The following is a 17,513-nucleotide window of genomic DNA, read 5'->3' on the forward strand; positions in this document are numbered from 1 at the left end:
GGATAAGTGGGGACACCAAGGGACCTCAAGAAGAAACAGAGGATGCCCGGGTGCAACTCAGCAGTAACAATTCTGCTGTCACTCTGGTAGAAACCTGTGACTTGCTGTGGCCAAAACAGACGTCTGGCTGCTCTCTATATGTCTACCAATGTAATGGCCTTCCCAGGCTGGGCTGCTCATCCCAAAGCCAGGAGATGGGAGTAGGTGGGGATAGATAGGCTTGGCTGTACCCACCTGGAGCAAGCCTGGACACCCTGCAGACACTTGAGCTGGCTCCAAGTCCAGCTTAGACAGATCGGGAGCTGTCCTCTAACTAGGATCAAACCTAGGTCCTCATCACCTGCCTTCTTCCAGTAGACAGTGCTCTTCAGCCACTGGGACACTCTGACCCTGAGGTGGATGGCTCCTTGATTCGTGGAGGTGCCTGGCCTCAGCCCTGAGCCAGCTCTTCCTTTAAAGAGGCCTATATTAAAAGAACAGTAACAATAGCCCCTCAGCACTGGGGCAGGGTTGGGGAATTGCCAGCAACTCCCACCTCTCTCTCAGAGGCAAAGAACCCGAGATGTGTCCACCCTGTCTGTCTCTTAGAAAGCTACAGATGAGACTATCTCTGGTTCCCGTTCCTCCCCTCTCCCAACCAAGACCATTCCCCTGCCTCATTAATGCTGGGCTACTCATCAGGACCCCAGTCTCACTGCCAGGCCCAGACTCTAAGCCCTGGAGGTCAATGGGTCCAGGAAATGCAAGGTCAGCTGGGGGCAGCCAGGCTCAACCCTGACAGTGACTCCTCTCTGGGAGGTGAGGTGAGTGACCCCAGTGCCCTGGGCATAGATAGCGTTTGGCACCTGCAGCAGCAATGATGGTGTCAAGGCACTGACCCCAGAGTGACCCAGAGGCTGGTCACCTGACTTCTGGAGCCACAGTCGCCACCTGTGCCGTGGGACTCAGCAAACGTGATGGGCGAGGTTCAGGAGCTGAGCCAGCACAGAGCCTGAAGGTGGCTCCTGGCTCTTCCAAACTCATCTGTGCTCTAGCATGATGGCCTTGAGGAGGGAGAGACAGGGAGTGTCGGGGGCATTCATCAAGAAACACCAGGCCATAGGACTGTCCCATTCAGGAAGGCAGCTCCCAGGATGTGATGGGAAGGGCAGAGTTGGGATGCCTGAAGCACCACTGGGGTCTCATTGCTGGGGAAGGATTTGACACTTTTACACCAACTCTGGCCCATGCTTCTCTCTGCACTTGGTACATGTTATCTACAAGATGTGTCTGTTACCCAGAAAACCAGCATCCAGCCAAGGGTGGTGGTAGAGGACTCCTGTAACGCCAGCATTCGAGAGGTTGAGACAGGTGGATCACAAATTCAAGGCTAGCCTCAGCTATACAGCAAGTTCAATACCAGCCTGTGCTACCTGAGACCCTATCTCAGACAACAAAAACTGGCATCCTGTGGGGGTGACTGTAATAGTATACCCTAACTGTTCCAGCACTGGGAAGGCTGAAGCGGGAAGACTGGAAATTCAAGGCTAGCCTGTGGTACACAGAGAGACTCTGTCTCGAAATATTCATGCACACATAGATGTTTCCCATCCAACTCCTCTCTGCAGTGTCCAGGGAGCTCTCCAGAAGCCACTGGGCTCCTGCACAGGGTTGGTCTAACACTCGTCAGCCCTGCAAGTTCACAGCTGGGCCTCCAGACTAGCTACTCCTCAGGGATCCTGGGTCAAAGCCCCTCCCCAACCTCTTCCAGTAAGTAACCTACACTCTGTCCCTCTCTTCCAGGAGCGCCACTACAACCCTGGTCCTAAGGGCTCTGAAAACTAAGTTTCCCACAATTCCCAGGGTCTAGGGAGGGAACTAGAATCTTCCTTTACCCATGGGCGCATTCATACCCTTTGTGGCAAGGACAACAACCATGATGCCTCCTTAAGTGCCACCTTGAGGATGGGCACCAGGCTGGGTGGCAGGGCATCCATGAACCATAGGGCCACATGGCTCTGGCTTCACCCAGGCACTGATCCAAAAGAGACAACACCAGGTACAGCCACTAACCCAGATGTGCAGCACTCATCGGGATGACCCGCAGCACATAGAGAGTTCTCTGAAAGCCAACCCTAGCTAAGGCCAGCAGGGACCCAGGGCTGGGATGAGATTGTGGGGTGGTTGCAGCCTCGGTCAGCCCTGCTTGTCTCCTGACATGCCTCTTTCGGGACAGCCCAGCTGGCTGCATGCCCAGTGGTGGGTCAGTGCCTACACCTGGACTTGACCCCAGGGCCTTTGCACCCCCACTCCTACCCTGAGAGCGCCCACCATTCTCTGCGAGGATGATGGGCTGCTGCTCCGGGAACCGGGACTCCACCCTGGGAGATACCCTGCTTGGATACCGCGGGGTGATAGCCACCTTCTCAACTACCCTGAGCCTGCAGGACAGTGATGACAAGGGCGCCCTACAGGGACAGCGAACGAACCGGCTTAGCTCTGGGATCCTACAGACCCAGAAAAGACACACACAGCCATCTCTACACCAGGCCTGGATAGCTGGGTGGCTCAGATCCCAGCCCAGCTGTGTGACCTTGGACAAGCCTCCTCCCCTCTCTGATCCTCTGCCTAGAAGCTCTACCTTACATAGCTACTGGGGACCCAGGTGCCCAGGTCCCAGCCTGGTGACAGTCGGCCTGTAAACAGGATACAGGGGCAGCGGAGGGCGGTCCCATCCCCCACAGAGCCCACACTGGAGGCGCGCCCGCTGCCCCCGCTGCCCTCACCACACGGGGAGCCGGACAGGACTAAGGCACAGAGAGGCTGAGCGACCTGCCCAAGGTCACACAGCCGCGCGAGCTACGGGTACGGCGTGGGGTTTCCGGCTCACCAGACTTGGGGTAGGTGACGATCCACACGTCGCTGGGCCGCACTGGGAAGTCGGCGATGTCCTCCATCTTTCCGCGGCAGAAGGGCGGCAGCCGCACGCCATGGAACTCGAAGTACTTGCTCTCGAACTCGCCCGGGGTGCCCGGGGTCTCCGCTTCGCTCTCCGCCATGCCGCCGCCCGGCCCGGCCCGCAGCTCCAGGGCGTGACGTCACGGCGCCGGCGCGGGGCTCCGCGGGCATGACGTCATGGCCGCACCCACGCACGCCGCGCCCCGTGACGTCGGTGGCTGAGGCCCCGCGCCTGCCGCAAAGGTGCGTCCGGTCCGTACCGCTGCCCGTCAGTCATCCGTGCCAGGCCAGGGTCCCCACGCCCTGGAGCAAAAAGGAGGCGGACGCGCAGACCCAGGGCGAGCCCCGGGGTCCGGAAAGCCGCACCCCCTGAAGCTTCTGATGCCAGAGATGGAAAAGCCCGCATCAGAGCGCGGCTGACAAAGGCAGCGCTTAGAGAGCCTGCAGTCAGGTGCCGGTGAGGACTCCCCCAGAAAGAACTCCAGCAGAGACGCCCCAAGAAAAGAAACCCCAAGACAGAAGACCTCAGGCAGAGAGGCAACCCCCACCCCAAGGAGAGAAGCCCATCCGCGGAGGATCCTCCCTGCAGATAGGAACCCCAGAGTAGGTCCTTCCAGGCAGAAATGTCCAGGCTGAAAAGAGCCCCTCACCCCAGGACACCCCAGACAGAGGCGATCCCCCTCCTCCAGGGAGTAAACTCCCATGCAGAGAAGACCCTAGGCAGAGAGGAACCCAAGAGTGAACCCCCAGGCAAAGAGCATCCCTCCAGGTAGAGGGGACCCCAGCAGAGATACGCCCTCAGGAAACCCCCAAGCAGACAGGACCCTCCAGGTGGCGCCCGCCACCTGCCCAGATCCTCCTTGGCAATGGGAATCCTACTTCAGGAGCCACATCTGGGGAAAGCAGCTAACAAGAACCCAAGAGGCTGGGAAACCCCTGAGGAATAGAGCCCCTCCCTCTCGTGAAGCCCTGGAGTCAGTTCCCCAGCCCTGGAGAAAAGGGAAAACAGACAAACAAAAGTTGGGCTTGCACACACTTGTGATCCCGGTAACTGGAGGGTGGAGACGAGAGTTCAAAGCCAGCTTCTGTTACATATTGCATTTGACGCTAGTTTAAGATACACGAGAGTCGCCGGGCAGTGGTGGCATACAACTTTAATCCCAGCACTTGGGAGGCAAGGATGGGTCAGTGAAAATTGGCTTTTTGCTGTCTAGCACGGGAGATCCAGACTTTTCTGGGTGGAGAGAGGGGGTATGGGACCTGCCAAACTGAAGGGCATTGTGGGGAGCAGTTAGGGTGACACAAAGAGGCTCCAGGCCCCAGTGCCATTGTTTCAGGTGCGAAGTGAAGAGGAGGAGACAAGGAAGAGCCCCGCTGAGTAAGAAGAGAACATGGACACCCGAAATCATGGCGCTGAGAAGGCATCCCGGAGCTGGCTCAGTGGGTAAAGCTCTTGCTGCCGAGCCTGACAACCTAAGTTTCACTCCTGGAACCCATGTAGTGAAAGGGGAGTACTCCCACAAACTTACCTTTGACCTTCACATACACATCAATTTGCATACTTACCACACACAAAATAAATAAAGACGTGTTGGGCTTTTTTTCTTTTTTTAATTTTAAAGAAAGCGCCAGGCAGTGGTGGCACACGCCTTTAATCTCAGTACTTTGGGAGGCAGAGGCATGCGGATTTCTGAATTCGAAGCCAGACTGGTCTACAGAGTGAGTTCCCGGACAGCCAGAGCTACACAGAGAAACTCTGTCTTGAAAAACCTATATATATATATGTGTGTGTGTGTGTGTGTGTGTGTGTGTGTGTGTGTGTGTGTATTAAAGAAAGTGTCTTAGCTGTGTCAGTCATGCAGTTTCAACACAATGGACAAATGCTGGTGGTATCTGAGGTGCTAGCAGCCATCACAGGATTCCTGTGACACACACAGTGTACGCACTGGGCAGAATCCTGCCACATAGGGATTTATTTCTCATACGTGATGAATTCCCTAGTCTGCTCCCATTTGTTTGGTTTTATTTATTTACTATTCTAACCTGTATGGGTGTTTTGCCTGGACATATGTCTGTGCACCAGGTGTCCAGGAGGATAGGGGATACCCTCTGGAACTGGAGTTACAGACATTCAGGAACTACTGTGTGGGTGCTGGGAATCACACCCAGGACATCTGGAGGAGCAGCCAGTGTTCTTAACCACTGAGCCATCCCTCCAGCTCCCTGATTTGCTTTTATTATTATTATTATTATTACTGTGCTGAATGCCTGACCCAAAGCAGCATGGACAGGAAAGGGTTTATTTCAGCTTTCAAGTCCCAGACCATCACTGGAGGAAGTCAGGGTCGGAACTCAAAGTGGAAACTTGGAGGCAGGAGCTGAAGCAGAGGCCATGGAGGAGTGCAACTTACTGGCTTGCTCCCCATGGCTTGCTTAGCCTGCTTTCTTATAGAAGCCAGGACTACGTGACCAGGGATGGCACCACCTATCATGGGCTGGGTTGGGCCCCATCAATTATTAATCAAGAAAATGCCCCACATCCTTGTCTTTGGGTCAATAGGATTGGGAGCATATATATATATTTCAATTGAGGTTCCTTCTATCCAAATAACTCTAGCATGTGTGAGGTTGACAAAAGCTAACCTGCACACATGACAATCCCTGGTGAGCTGCCATCTCAGTGTGGAGCGAAGAAGCCCAGGCACACGAGACACCTGATCCCATGGGATTCCACGCACAGTTCAAACAGAACCAGAGTCCACAGACAGAAGTTTAAGGGAGTTGACTTGGTTAGTGCTGGTCTTGAACACCAGGGCCTCCTGGCTCAGCCTCTACAGGATGACAGGGGCTGCCTGGCTCTTCCTACATGCTGCCTGAATGCCTGGGCTTCTGGTCACTTCCCACCCCAGAGCCTTCCCTCCCTTCCCATCCTCCTCCCCCACTCTTGAGGAAACTTTGATCCTTGACTCTGAGATATTCACCTCAATGCTTCGCATGCTGGCCTTTGACTCTGACATAGCGCTACTCTAACGAATTCCCGGGTAAAGGGGTGGGCATCGTTGGAGGACAGGGATCCTGCCTTCTGCAGTGGCAGTAAATTTTTCAATGGGTTTAATTTTTTTTTTTCAGAATAATCTTATTCTGAAATGTAAAGGAACCCTCCCTCAACAAAGACATTCCTAGGAATATTCAACAAAGAAACAAAAACCAGTGGAGTTAAGAAGTGAGTTTAGTGGATTCGGGGTAGATGTAGCCACTGAACCAAAGTCCATTCCATTTACACACACTTGGACAAGCGCCTGGAGTCTAAGGTTTGGGTAACATTTAGGTACTTAAAAAAAAAAAAAAAAAAAAAAAAAAAAGTCCTTCAGACAAAGCTAAGAAACCTGATGCCAAAAACTGAACAAATGTGAAAAAAGAAGAAAGAAAACCTGGCGAAACAGAAAAAGATGCCAGGCTCTCGGAATGATGACCGGCTGTGGGAGTAGTGAGCCTGCAACAGTTAGAGGTGCATTGACAGGACCTCTGTGCTCTGCAAGCAGCTGACGTGAGTCTCAGCGCCGTGTCGCTGTCCACGGTGCTGAACGCCAGAAGCTCGGGCCCCTGCTGCCTAGCCACACAGCAACCCAGCTTCACTTGTTTTGAGGCATATTCTCCTAGTTCCCTGTACTATTGAAAACCTTAAGGTAGGGCTGGCAAGATGTAAGATGTGACCTGATTTTCACCCCCTGAACCCATGTGGTAGAAGGAGAGAATGAATCCCTCAAGTTGTCCTCTGACTTCCAAATACCACACAAACACACACTACACACAACACACACAAACACATACTACACACACACACAAACACACACTACACACATGCACACACACACATCACACATGTCACACATACCACACACACAAACACACACCCAATAAACACATGCACACACACACATACCACACACTCGAGTACCACACATTTATGCATGCACACACACACACACACACAATAAAGAGATAGATATTTTGATACATACATATATACATAGGTTAATGGATGAATAAATAAAGGTTTAAATGAGAAATGCTATTTAAATTAGTTGGCTAAATGCATGTAATTTAAATAAGTAAATATTTTTTGAGCTTTTTCTTGGGCTTGAAATGTCAAATATAAGAGAATGAGATAGTGTGTATGCACTTGCCACATTTCTTTTTTTTTTAAGATTTATTTATTTATTATGTGTAAGTACACTTTGGCTCTCTTCAGACACTTTAGAAGAGGGCATCAGATCTAGTTATAGATGGTTGTGAGCCACCACGTGCTTGTTGGGATTTGAACTCAGGACCTTCGGAAGAACAGTCAGTGCTCTTAAGTGCTGAGCCATCTCTCCAGCCCCACTTGCCACATTTCATCACACAATATCTATGATCAACTCATGTTTTATCAGCTTAAACACATGCATATGCATGCACACATGCACACACATGCGTGTACACACACACACATACTAGGGTGTTTGTACATTATCTCATTCATGCATATTTCCCTACAGATCACTAAGAGATAAGAACTCTGAAAGCTCACTTCCCAAGACAGAAATACAACCTGAAAACAAGTCTCGGGCGATCAGTAAGGCATGGTGTCACATGCCTGTCATCCCAGCATTTGGGAGCTGGAAGAAAGGAGAATCAGGAGTTAGGGTCATCTTCAACTACACAGTGAGCATGAGTCCAACTTGGGCTACATGAGACTATCTCAGAACACCAAGGGCAGAAGTGACCATGGGAGATGATAAACACACGTTTCACTGTAAGATCCAGCTCACTCTGTGCATCAGGCATAATGACATCATTTAAAAGAAGGAAGATGGGCCAAGCATTAAGTCATAAGTTTGAATCACAACACCCACATAAAAAAAAACACATACCACACACACACACACACACACACACACACACACACACACATCCATGGAGGGACTCAGATATAGCCCCATTAGTAGAAGGCTTGCCTAGTATCAGTAAAGCCCTGCATTGCATCCCCAAGGCCACTATGTGTGGTGTTACACCCAGCATTTCCATCATCCCAGCAGGTTCCCTATGGAATGGGGAGTTGATTTGGAAGGGGGTGGCATGGTGAGGCTGAGCAGCCTTTAGCACAGAGGATGTATTCATGATAAGATACAAAGGACAGAGATGAGGATGTTCTCATGGGTGTCAAGCCCCCTAGCCCCAGTTGCTCAGGGTGAAAAAGCCTCAAACTGGAATCTGAGGGTAGGGGCATGGTAGCACCCCCAGGTCAGTCAAGACAGAGCATGGCCTTCTGGAACCAACTAACCCCAAGAAGAACCGCCCCTCCCTCGTGTAAAGGATCAAGGCAGTGTCTGGCCCAGCTGGGAGACATGAGAGACAGCGAGGAGGTGAGGCTGGCTTGGTCCTGGCACTGCCAGGGGGTGGGGAGCTTCTTGCTCCTACTGTCTGCTCTCCTTGTCCCTTCAGTCCTGCCCTGTCTGTGTGCCCCTGAAACCGTTTCAGGGGAGGTGGTATTGTTTTTCTCTTAGATGTGTCTCACTGTGTAGTCTAGGATAGCCTGGAACTTGATATTTTCCCCGCCTCTTCCCCCCTCACTGCTGGATTATAGGTCTGCATCCCAAACCCTATACCAGTTCTTCATTCATCCTCTCATCCCCTCCCCTGATCCAAACTCCCTGGTGATAGGGCTGGAGAGACAGCTCACTGCTCCTGCAGAGAGCTCAAGTTCCCAGCATCCTCTTCAGGCATCTCACAGACGCTTATAATTCCAGTTCCAGCGGGTTGGATGCTGGCTTCTGTGGGTACCAGCACACAAGTGGTGCACATAAACGCACACAGACACACACATAATAAAAATAAAGAAATCTCCAAAGCCCACGGTGATGTAGCTCTCACATGCCCACCCTCCATCCTGTCTTCCACAGCTGTGGCCCTGCTATGGCAAGGCCAGCATTATCTTTGCCAGACCTCTGCACCTGCTGCTCCTTCCAGGGCCTTGCATAACATCTGGCCTCTTCTCAGGCCTCAGCTCAACAGCAGCCTCCTGACAGCCTGGTCCCTGTCTCTCCACTTGGCTTCATATCCTCACACACTGTGTTCCTTTTCTTTTTTTCTTTCTTTCTTTGTTTTTTGAGACAGGGTTTCTCTGTGTAGCCTTGGCTGACATGGAACTCACTCTGTAGACCAGGCTGGCCTCAAACTCAGAAATCCACCTGCCTCTGCCTCCCAAGTGCTGGGATTAAAGGCATGTGGCATCACTGCCCAGCCACTGCATTTCTTTCTAAGCACCCCTGGGAGGGCTCATGGAAGGATTTCCTACCTGTATCCCATCCGAAAGCCAAATGAATGAATGAATGAATGAATGAATGATAAATGGAGAATAAATGAATGATAGATGAATGGTGAATCATTCAATGATAGAAGAATAATCAATGTATGTATAATTGATGAATGAATGACACATCATTTCTCCTGCCCAGCATTTATTACATAATCTCTCATTGGCACCTCCATTTCTCTACAATCCCATCTCCAGTTGGGCTGAGTGTCCCCTACAGTTTGGCCATGGGCACTGTGTGGGTTCTTCAGGGATAGAAAGAATAGAGACCCCAGGATTGGCCAGAGGAGCTTTGGTATGTGCACCACCCAGAAACCTTCCCTAGGAACTAGGCTGCAGTGGCAGTGGACTCCATCCCCAACGGAAGCATCTATGATCAGGACTCCCCCACCCCAATGGATTCCCCAGCCAGCCACCTTCCATCTGCACTTGTCACAGAGGTCAACCCCTTAGATAAGTGTAGGTCAGAGAAAGAAGGCAAGAGGAGTGGGGGGGAGGAGCCCTGACAGCAGTCAGGACCATGGTCAGAGCCCTGGGGCCCCATCTCCAGTCCCAGCCTAGTGCAGAACACACCTCTGCTAGATACCTTTGCCTTCTGTGTCCCTCACACGGACATCCAGAACTGAGACGTGTCTCAGCTTGTTCTGTCTTTTCTTTCCTGACAACACTGACAAGAGAGCAGTGGCCTGAGCACACAGTAGGCTGGAAGCATCCAGAGAGGCTCCGGGGATCAAGGTCTGAGGAACAGCAGCAGAGGGTCCTCACTCCATGCCAGGGAACCACCTGCCCACACAAGAAGCCCATGGCCCAGCGTGGACAGGAAGCCAGGTCTTTTTGCAGGTAAATTAGCAACCTCCCTGACCTAAAAGTTAAGCTCAGAGATCCTGGGGGCTGAGACTGACACAGGCCACCTGCCAGAGTCCCTACAGCCAGACAGTCAGAGGCAGGCATAAGCACACAGGACGAGGACAAGGACAGAGTTCAGAGGGTCACACATGTGGTTGGCCTAGCCCAGCGCACAATCAGCAAGCCTGTGGTTCAAGGGCCTGTTCTCAGAAGCAGCGGTCCCCCGCCGACGCTGCCGGAGGAGACGGGAGTCCGCGCTGGTGGCAGGTGGGCTGTAGAGGGAGCAGGAATCATGTGTGAGTTCAAGGCCTGGATTTTGGTGAAGGTAGAGTACACCATAAGGGGCAGCCTTCACAGGGAGCAGGCTACTTCATGCCCAGCCCTATAGAGGAAGTCTAAAGCCCTCAGCAGGACCAAAGAAGAGAATATCTGGACACCAGGGTGGCTTTTCTAGGAGGCTAGGGACTGGGTGGTATCCTGGATCTCCAGCACCAGGAAATCAGTCAGAAAAGAGCCCAGCAGCCCAGAGCCACATGAAGCCTGCGACTTATGGGGGAGGGGGATCCGTTCCAACTACAGAGCCATGATAAAGATCCCTAGCAGACTGGCCAGACTGGCCAGCACGACTGGCAAAGAGATCCCAGACACCGATGGCACACACAGCACCCTCAGGTGTATAAGCAGAAGGACCTTGTATGTGTGCTGGGTACTGTGTATTAGGTGTAGGACACTAGATGGATACTGTGCAGTAGGTGCTAGCTTCTGAGTTCTGTGAATTGGGTGCTGGGTTCTGAGTGCTGGGTAGTGAATGTGGGCAGCATGCAAACACTCCAGCCCCTCCCCCGCCTCACCTGCCCAACCTGAGAAGCCATGACTTGGCCATGGAGTAGACCTGGAGGGCGGTACTCTTCAGGAGGCCCTGCATCCAATACAAGTCATCTGGTACCTCAGGCAGCCACTGCATCAGCCTGTGGAAGGGGCAGCAGTGTCAGCTTCCCAGGGAGCCCTGGGATGGTGCCAGATCAGAGAGGAGAAGGAGAAATACCCAGGTCAGGCAAGATCATCTCAGGATGGCCTCATGGGGAGCATGCATAGTAGGATGACCTGAAGGACACTTTGAACTTTAGGGAGGGGTGGGGTTTGGGGTCAACTTCCAGAGTTCCGGTGGGAAGAGTGTGGTGTAGTGTTAGGTTGGAGGCTGCTCTGCTCGGCAGCCTAAGGACTCAGAGGACCTCTCTGGGGCTCATGGGGCTCAGCTTGGCTCACCTACCGAATGAGGACCCTCTGCCTATAGCCCCTTCCCCTACATATCTCTATCCATCCCTCTTCCCGCCCATGTCATTCATCCACATTCCCTTCATGAAGAGGCTGGTGCCTTCTCCTGCCACAAATGCCCTATGTGTGGGTCATAGGAAATCAGAAAGGCAGATACAATATGCTCTGAGCTGTCTCCAGCAGGCTCACACCATAAAGATAGCTAGATTTTACACTCGTTTAGTTTCATTTCATCAGCCCGTGGTTTTAGCAAACAGCTCTGTATGAGACGAGTCTGTCAGCGGGAAGGTCTCTTCCAGCTTTGGGCTACTGCTGACCTAATCACTAACTCCAGGCAGTACAATACAGAGTTCTGGGGCTCACCATCACAGACTTCTAAGGAAGAGGCTTTTTAGTAGTACAGATCTCAGGTCTAGTGTTGGAGCACATGGCTGAAACCTCAGGCAGAAGAAATCTTGAGTTCAAGACCATTCTGGATTACAAAAGCCTCTGGATGCCAGGTGGTAGTGGCACACACCTTTAATCCCAGCACTTGGGAGGCAGAGGCAATTGGATTTCTGAGTTTGAGGCCAGCCTGGTCTACACAGTGAGTTCCATGTCAGTCAGGGCTACACAGAGAAACCCTGTCTCAAAAGAAGAAGAAGAAGAAGGAGGAGAAGAAGAAGAAGAAGGAAAAGGAGGAGGAGGAGGAGGAGGAGGAGGAGGAGGAGGAGGAGGAGGAGGGAAAAGAAAGGAAAGGAAAGAAAAGAAGAGAAAAGAAAAGAAAAGAGAAAAATAAAACAAAAAAAGCCAAAAGCCTCTGGATTACAATACTACACTGGATTACAAGATTAGAAAGATCCTTTCTCAAAGAAAACACCAGATCTCTCTATAGCACCTCTGTGTTTTGATGAAGCTCGCTCACCTGACCACAGACCCTGTGTGTCTGTGTGTCTGGCCCCAGTCGCTCTCTAGCTTTCCCTATACCCTCCTCCCCTTGGGTTCCTAGGATATGCTTGACTCCCTTCTGCCCCAGGACCTTTGCACACAGTACCCTGTCCACTTGGGAGGTTTTTTTCTTCTCCTTTGCCTAACAGACTGTGGCCCATCCTTAACTATGTGGCCCATAGTTCAGATGCCATTGCCTGCCTTCCTGAACAAACAGCTCTGAGCATGTGCTGGGCTAGCTCCGTGCTAGCGTGGCTCTCTCCTAGAAGCTAAAATTCACAGTGATGTGGCTGGCTTTGAGCTGTGTGCTCCACCAGGTCAGGAGCCAGGTCAGGGTCAGTCCGTGTTTCGGGAAATATTAAAAAAGATCACCCCGCAATCTCTCCTGCCCCACCCGACCACGTTCCCACTATAGTGCCGGTACTGGCTGGCCACACTATGTCCTAGCAGGGTCTTGATATTCTCTCCCTGCTAGCGAGTTCATCTTGCTTTCATGCAACGTCCCACACACCCCACAGTCATCTAGCACCTAGTTACCCAGTAGAAACATGACTCTTAAGGCTTAATTATCCAATCAGGTTTATGTATCAATAAGATCACAATTTACAAGATGCCAAGACAATAATTTCAGACCCAAATGATAAAGATAATGGTTTAACCCAATTATTGTAACCTTGTGAAAACCTTAGCTACTTGTGACTGTTTAAAACCACACGGGGTCTGGATAGTCTTCCTGTTCGTCTACCTCCATGTTGGCTTCCTCCTCTCCTCTTCCTCACTCACTCCTAAACTTCTAGCTCCGCCTCCCTATTCCTGTCCAATCACAGGCCTGTCACTGCCCTAATGTGATTGGACAGAGAAAATGCTGTAAGTCTGCCTCTCTTGCCCCGAGCTAACACCTAGTCCTCGGTCACCCTCAGCAGCCAGTGAGTGAGCAAACGAAGCAGCATAGTCCACTAAGCCAGCAGGGAGTGCTCAGCCGCAGTCAGTCTGGCCTGAAGGAACCCTGGTTTTAGGAACATGCTATGACCCAGAGAGGTCAGGAGAATGGGCCTACCCCACACAGCCAAACTGAGGTAGATCAGCTGAGAGAGGTGTGCCAAGGGCATCATCGAATTGTCACAGAAACTCTGCCACGGATCAGAGGACAGGTCACAGGACAGCCTAAGTCAGAATTCTAGCCAGAATTCTGTGTAGCCGGTCACATCGCCTCCCTATCAGTTCTTTTGGCAGAGCCTACGCAGGCACTCCATGGGCCAGTGCACGGCAGGTAGTGTGGGGAAGGCAGGTATCTGCCATCTCTAGCCACCTAGCCACCCTCCCTGACCACAAGCCTCCCTGACTTCAGCCCAGGCGATCTCACCTCCTGCTCCTGAAGTAGACATACTCGAAGGGCAGCGTACAGGGCAGTAGCAGGTAGGTCAACACTTTCCCTGGCACTGAACACTGGATATGGGCCCAGAAGTCTCTCTTGCATGCCTTTCTCAGTGCTGTAAGACAAGAAGAGGCCCACGGCTCCTTGGTACTCTCAGGCTGTGGAGTTGTCTCCCCTAGCCACCCCAGGTCACCCTAGGGGGTCATCAAGCCTTGTAGTCCCAGGAGACGAAGATAGTATTCAACCTCAGCATCTCCATACAGATGAAGCCATAGCTGCCATTAGGGGTCACCCTACACACACACACACACACACACACACCCTGCTTAGCCCACTGAGACCCCCTACAGTGAGGAAACTAAAGTTCAGAGTGGTAGTCCAGAAGCGCCCAGTAAGAGTCTTTTCCAGGAAGAAGCAGAGCCAAGACAACCTTGAGGCCCGCCGGGCTCCCTTCCTGAGCTCTACTTTCCTGTCCTCCTACTGGGAGAGGTCTACCATGGTGCCTTGGATAAACAAGCATCCCTGGGCCTTTCTCACAGCAATAGCCTCAGAGCAGCCGTGACCACAGCATCCATGTTGCCAGGTCTGATTGATCCCCTTATTCACCATCTTAAGCAGGGTGCTCCCACCCTGACTCGTCAGGGCAAGAGCCAGAAGGCCATTCTAGATTGCTGGGAGCTCCAACTGCAGCTCAAATTGCAGGCAAGGAGATAACACCCAGCTCCATCTATGCCCTAGTCATGGGAAATGGGTCCCCAACAGAACATTCCTCCAAGGCAGTAGGTGGGAAAGCAGGTACCCAGGATGTCTAAGCATTAGACTTACTCTCCCATTTCCTATCCCAGCCAGCGGCAGTGCGCAGGGGCAGTAACCACACCCCACTGATTCCAAATTCAGAAGCCTGGACCTAGGGCTCAGGGCAGACCAAAAGCCTTCTGGATATAAATTAATCTCTCACGCCCTCAATGCCTCTCCTTGAACCTACACTATCACCTCAGCCTCTTTAGCCACTGCCCTCCCCAATAGCTCCTCTGTCCTCCCCACTAGCTCCACTGTATCCCAGGCCTCCCCTCAGCTGTGGTTTGAATAAGAATGGCCTCCACAGGCCATTTGAATACTTGCTCCTTGGTTGGTGGATGTGTTTGGGAAGGATTAGAGGGTGTGGCCTTGTTGGAGGAAGTGTGTCACTGGGGGCAGGCTTGAGATTTCCCACCAGGCTCTTGAAATTTGAGAGGAGAGCTCTTAGCTATTTCTACCAGCCTCGCGGAACTGTAAGCCAAATTAGACACTTTCTTTTATAAGTTACCTTGATCATGGCATTTTATCACAGCAATACAAAAGCGACCAAGACACCGGCTCTCTCCTCCTGGCTAGCCAGTCATCCCCATGTTCGTGTCTGCCATGCCATCCAAACACTATGCTGTGATCCCAGAGACCTACCAGCTCAGCCTCTACAGCCCCAAGGCCTTCGTCCATGTGATAACCTCTGACCAAACTCTCATCCCTCCATCTTTGACTGGCAGCTCCAATTTCAGTGTCACCTGGGATATCACCTGCCATGTATATACCTGTGTTTGTCCCTAGGCACCTCACTGTGGCCTGGACATAGACCTGTCTTTCCCAGGCACAGGCTTGGGCTCGGTACCCTAATGGCAGGCAGGAAGAGCTGCTGAGTTCCTTCTCTCAGGGTCTCCGTTCCCCCACTGATGAAGTAGGTTACAGTTAAGAGTGGATGACACAGAAAAAGCCCCCAGCCACACTTGATGTTTGGTAAGGGCTTGGCAGGTATGAGCACGCAGGCCGGTGAGGGGAATGAGAAGGGGCAGTACCAGCCTCCAGCTCCGGTGACAGCTGCTCGAAGTCGGGCACATCCTTGACCAGCACGTTGGGGATGTCCCACCTGACAGTCGGGCCAGCCTTCTGGCCCTGGTCATGGTCAGTGCCTCTGGGCCCCTCTACAAGGCCTGGAGGCTCCTTAGATACCAGCGACCACAGCACTGGCTCCTTGGTAAGTCCTGGATTGAGAAGGAGAAGATCTGATAGTGCCAGCCTTCAAAGGAACCAGTGTGTTACTACCCACGTGTCTCGGTGCTCAAACCAACTCCAGGACTCAGGCTGCAGGATGAACCCCAGTGGGCCTCACCTTGTTATCCAGCCTGCCCAGACATAACCCTGTTCTCAAAGTCTGTTTTATTCCCACCTGTCAGCCACATGAGCCTCAGCCCTTCTGTCTCAGTTTCTCTCTGTTAAAAAGAATTTACGGTCTACTGTCATGAGAGTTAAATGCAGTATTCTCAAGCTCTGGCCTGGTATAAGGCTCTGCAGGTTGAGGTGGAATGATGGGATTGAGGATAGGTCTGGGGTTTAAAGCCTGGGTTCATCTCTCAACCTTGCCTCTGAGGATGACAGCCATGCTTTCCAGCCCTGGGGACCACACACCTCCTGCCAGCTGACATACCCCTTGGAGTGCAGTTCCCTTCCCTCCATCTGACTCTGTCTTCCCATCCCAATTAGACATTCTATAGTTGATCCCAATCCAGCTCAGCTGTCACCTCCAGGAAGCTCTCCCTGCTTACTCTCCCTGCCTCAGGCCAAGATCTTTCTCTGCCCCAGTTAGTCTCTGGAAGTCCCCCCTGCCACTCCCTCCCATCTCTATCTCTGTGCTCCAGTCTTTGGAATCTCTAGACTAGGACCCAGATGTCTCCTTATGTACTCCCCTCTGTGGTTCAGCTACACACAGAGCAGATCCTGAGATCCCAGGGTTCAAATGCCAGAGAGGCTGAGTCTACCTGACATCATCCCATGACTGCCCTCTGTCACCTACCCCGTCTCTCCAGGAACCTCAGGGCGTCCAGGTAACCTTGTCTGCAATAGTCAGCCACCACCTGGGACATGGGGCAAAGGAAGGACAGAGCTTAGGGTTCTCTAGCCACATGCCATGGGCTAGGGACACAGCCGCAGCTCAGCATGCTACCCAGTGACCCTCTGCAGGGCTCAGGAACCCCAGAGACATGATACTGCTCAGAGAGACCCAGAGTGCACAGGGCACAGATCTAATCCTGATGTGCCCTCCCTTTGGGCAGTTCACTCCTTACCTAGAGCTTAGGCACCTGCCTCCACCTGAGAGCTCCCTCCAATAGACAGGGTGACCAGGCCTGGGTCAGGATCTGAGAGGTCTCCACCCGGATCCCCACAAGCCCAGGACAGCCTCTTCCTAGCCTTCGCAAGGGAGGGGATGTGGCATGGGTGTGAAAGTAGAACTCAGAGGACAACTCAATGGAGTCATCTCTTCCCTCCCCCCTTTACATTGGTTCCTGGAATCAAACTCAGCTACTAGGCTTGCATGCCAGGTATGCTGAGCCATCTCGCTCTGTGTGTGTGTGTGTCTGTGTACGCATATGTGCACATGTATACTGGCTTATGTACACATGTATACTAGCTGAAGTCCTGGGAGCTCATTGTCATCTAACAGAGTAAATCTTAGCTCTCCCACTTCTGGGCTCTGTACTGAATAAGTAATTACTTAACCTGCCTGAGCCTGTGTCCTCTGAGAAGTGGAGCTCCCTAGAGGCTGGAGACCATCGTGGCACACACCTTTTGTGGAGCACTCGGGCGACAGAGACAGGCAGATCTCTGTGAGTTTGAGACCTAGCCTGATCTACATGGTGAGTTCCAGACCAGCCAGGGCTACATTGTAAGACTCTGTTTCAAAAAAAGCAAAAACCAGGTAGGGCGGTGGTGGCCTTTAATCCCAGCACTTGGGAGGCAGAGGCAGGTGGATTTCTGAGTTCGAGGCCA

General features: G+C 52.2%; 2 protein-coding genes across 4 annotated transcripts in view; both read right to left on the minus strand.

Moving 5' to 3' along the window:
* The window catches only part of Sult4a1 (sulfotransferase family 4A member 1), a 28,054-nt gene extending 24,766 nt beyond the window's left edge, over positions 1-3,288 (minus strand). Inside the window, exon 1 of one of the 2 annotated variants that reach the window (XM_031351304.1) lies at positions 2,870-3,288. In XM_031351304.1, the coding sequence (XP_031207164.1) occupies positions 2,870-3,038 (169 nt within the window). In that variant the 5' untranslated portion in view covers positions 3,039-3,288. The remainder of the gene's footprint in view (positions 1-2,869) is intronic. The other variant, XM_031351295.1, reaches the window with a different exon arrangement.
* A 6,132-nt stretch (positions 3,289-9,420) lies between these two features.
* The window catches only part of Pnpla5 (patatin like phospholipase domain containing 5), a 12,331-nt gene continuing 4,238 nt past the window's right edge, over positions 9,421-17,513 (minus strand). The window contains exons 5-9 of one of the 2 annotated variants that reach the window (XM_031358296.1): positions 16,540-16,600; positions 15,545-15,730; positions 13,704-13,830; positions 10,990-11,106; positions 9,421-10,075 (exon numbers count right to left, since the gene is read on the minus strand). In XM_031358296.1, coding sequence (XP_031214156.1) covers positions 10,054-10,075; positions 10,990-11,106; positions 13,704-13,830; positions 15,545-15,730; positions 16,540-16,600 — 513 coding nt within the window. In that variant the 3' untranslated portion in view covers positions 9,421-10,053. Of the gene's footprint in view, positions 10,411-10,989; positions 11,107-13,703; positions 13,831-15,544; positions 15,731-16,539; positions 16,601-17,513 lie in introns of both variants that reach the window. The other variant, XM_031358289.1, reaches the window with a different exon arrangement.

Source organism: Mastomys coucha, unplaced genomic scaffold (genome assembly GCF_008632895.1).
Source record: "Mastomys coucha isolate ucsf_1 unplaced genomic scaffold, UCSF_Mcou_1 pScaffold11, whole genome shotgun sequence".
NCBI lineage: Eukaryota > Metazoa > Chordata > Mammalia > Rodentia > Muridae > Mastomys > Mastomys coucha.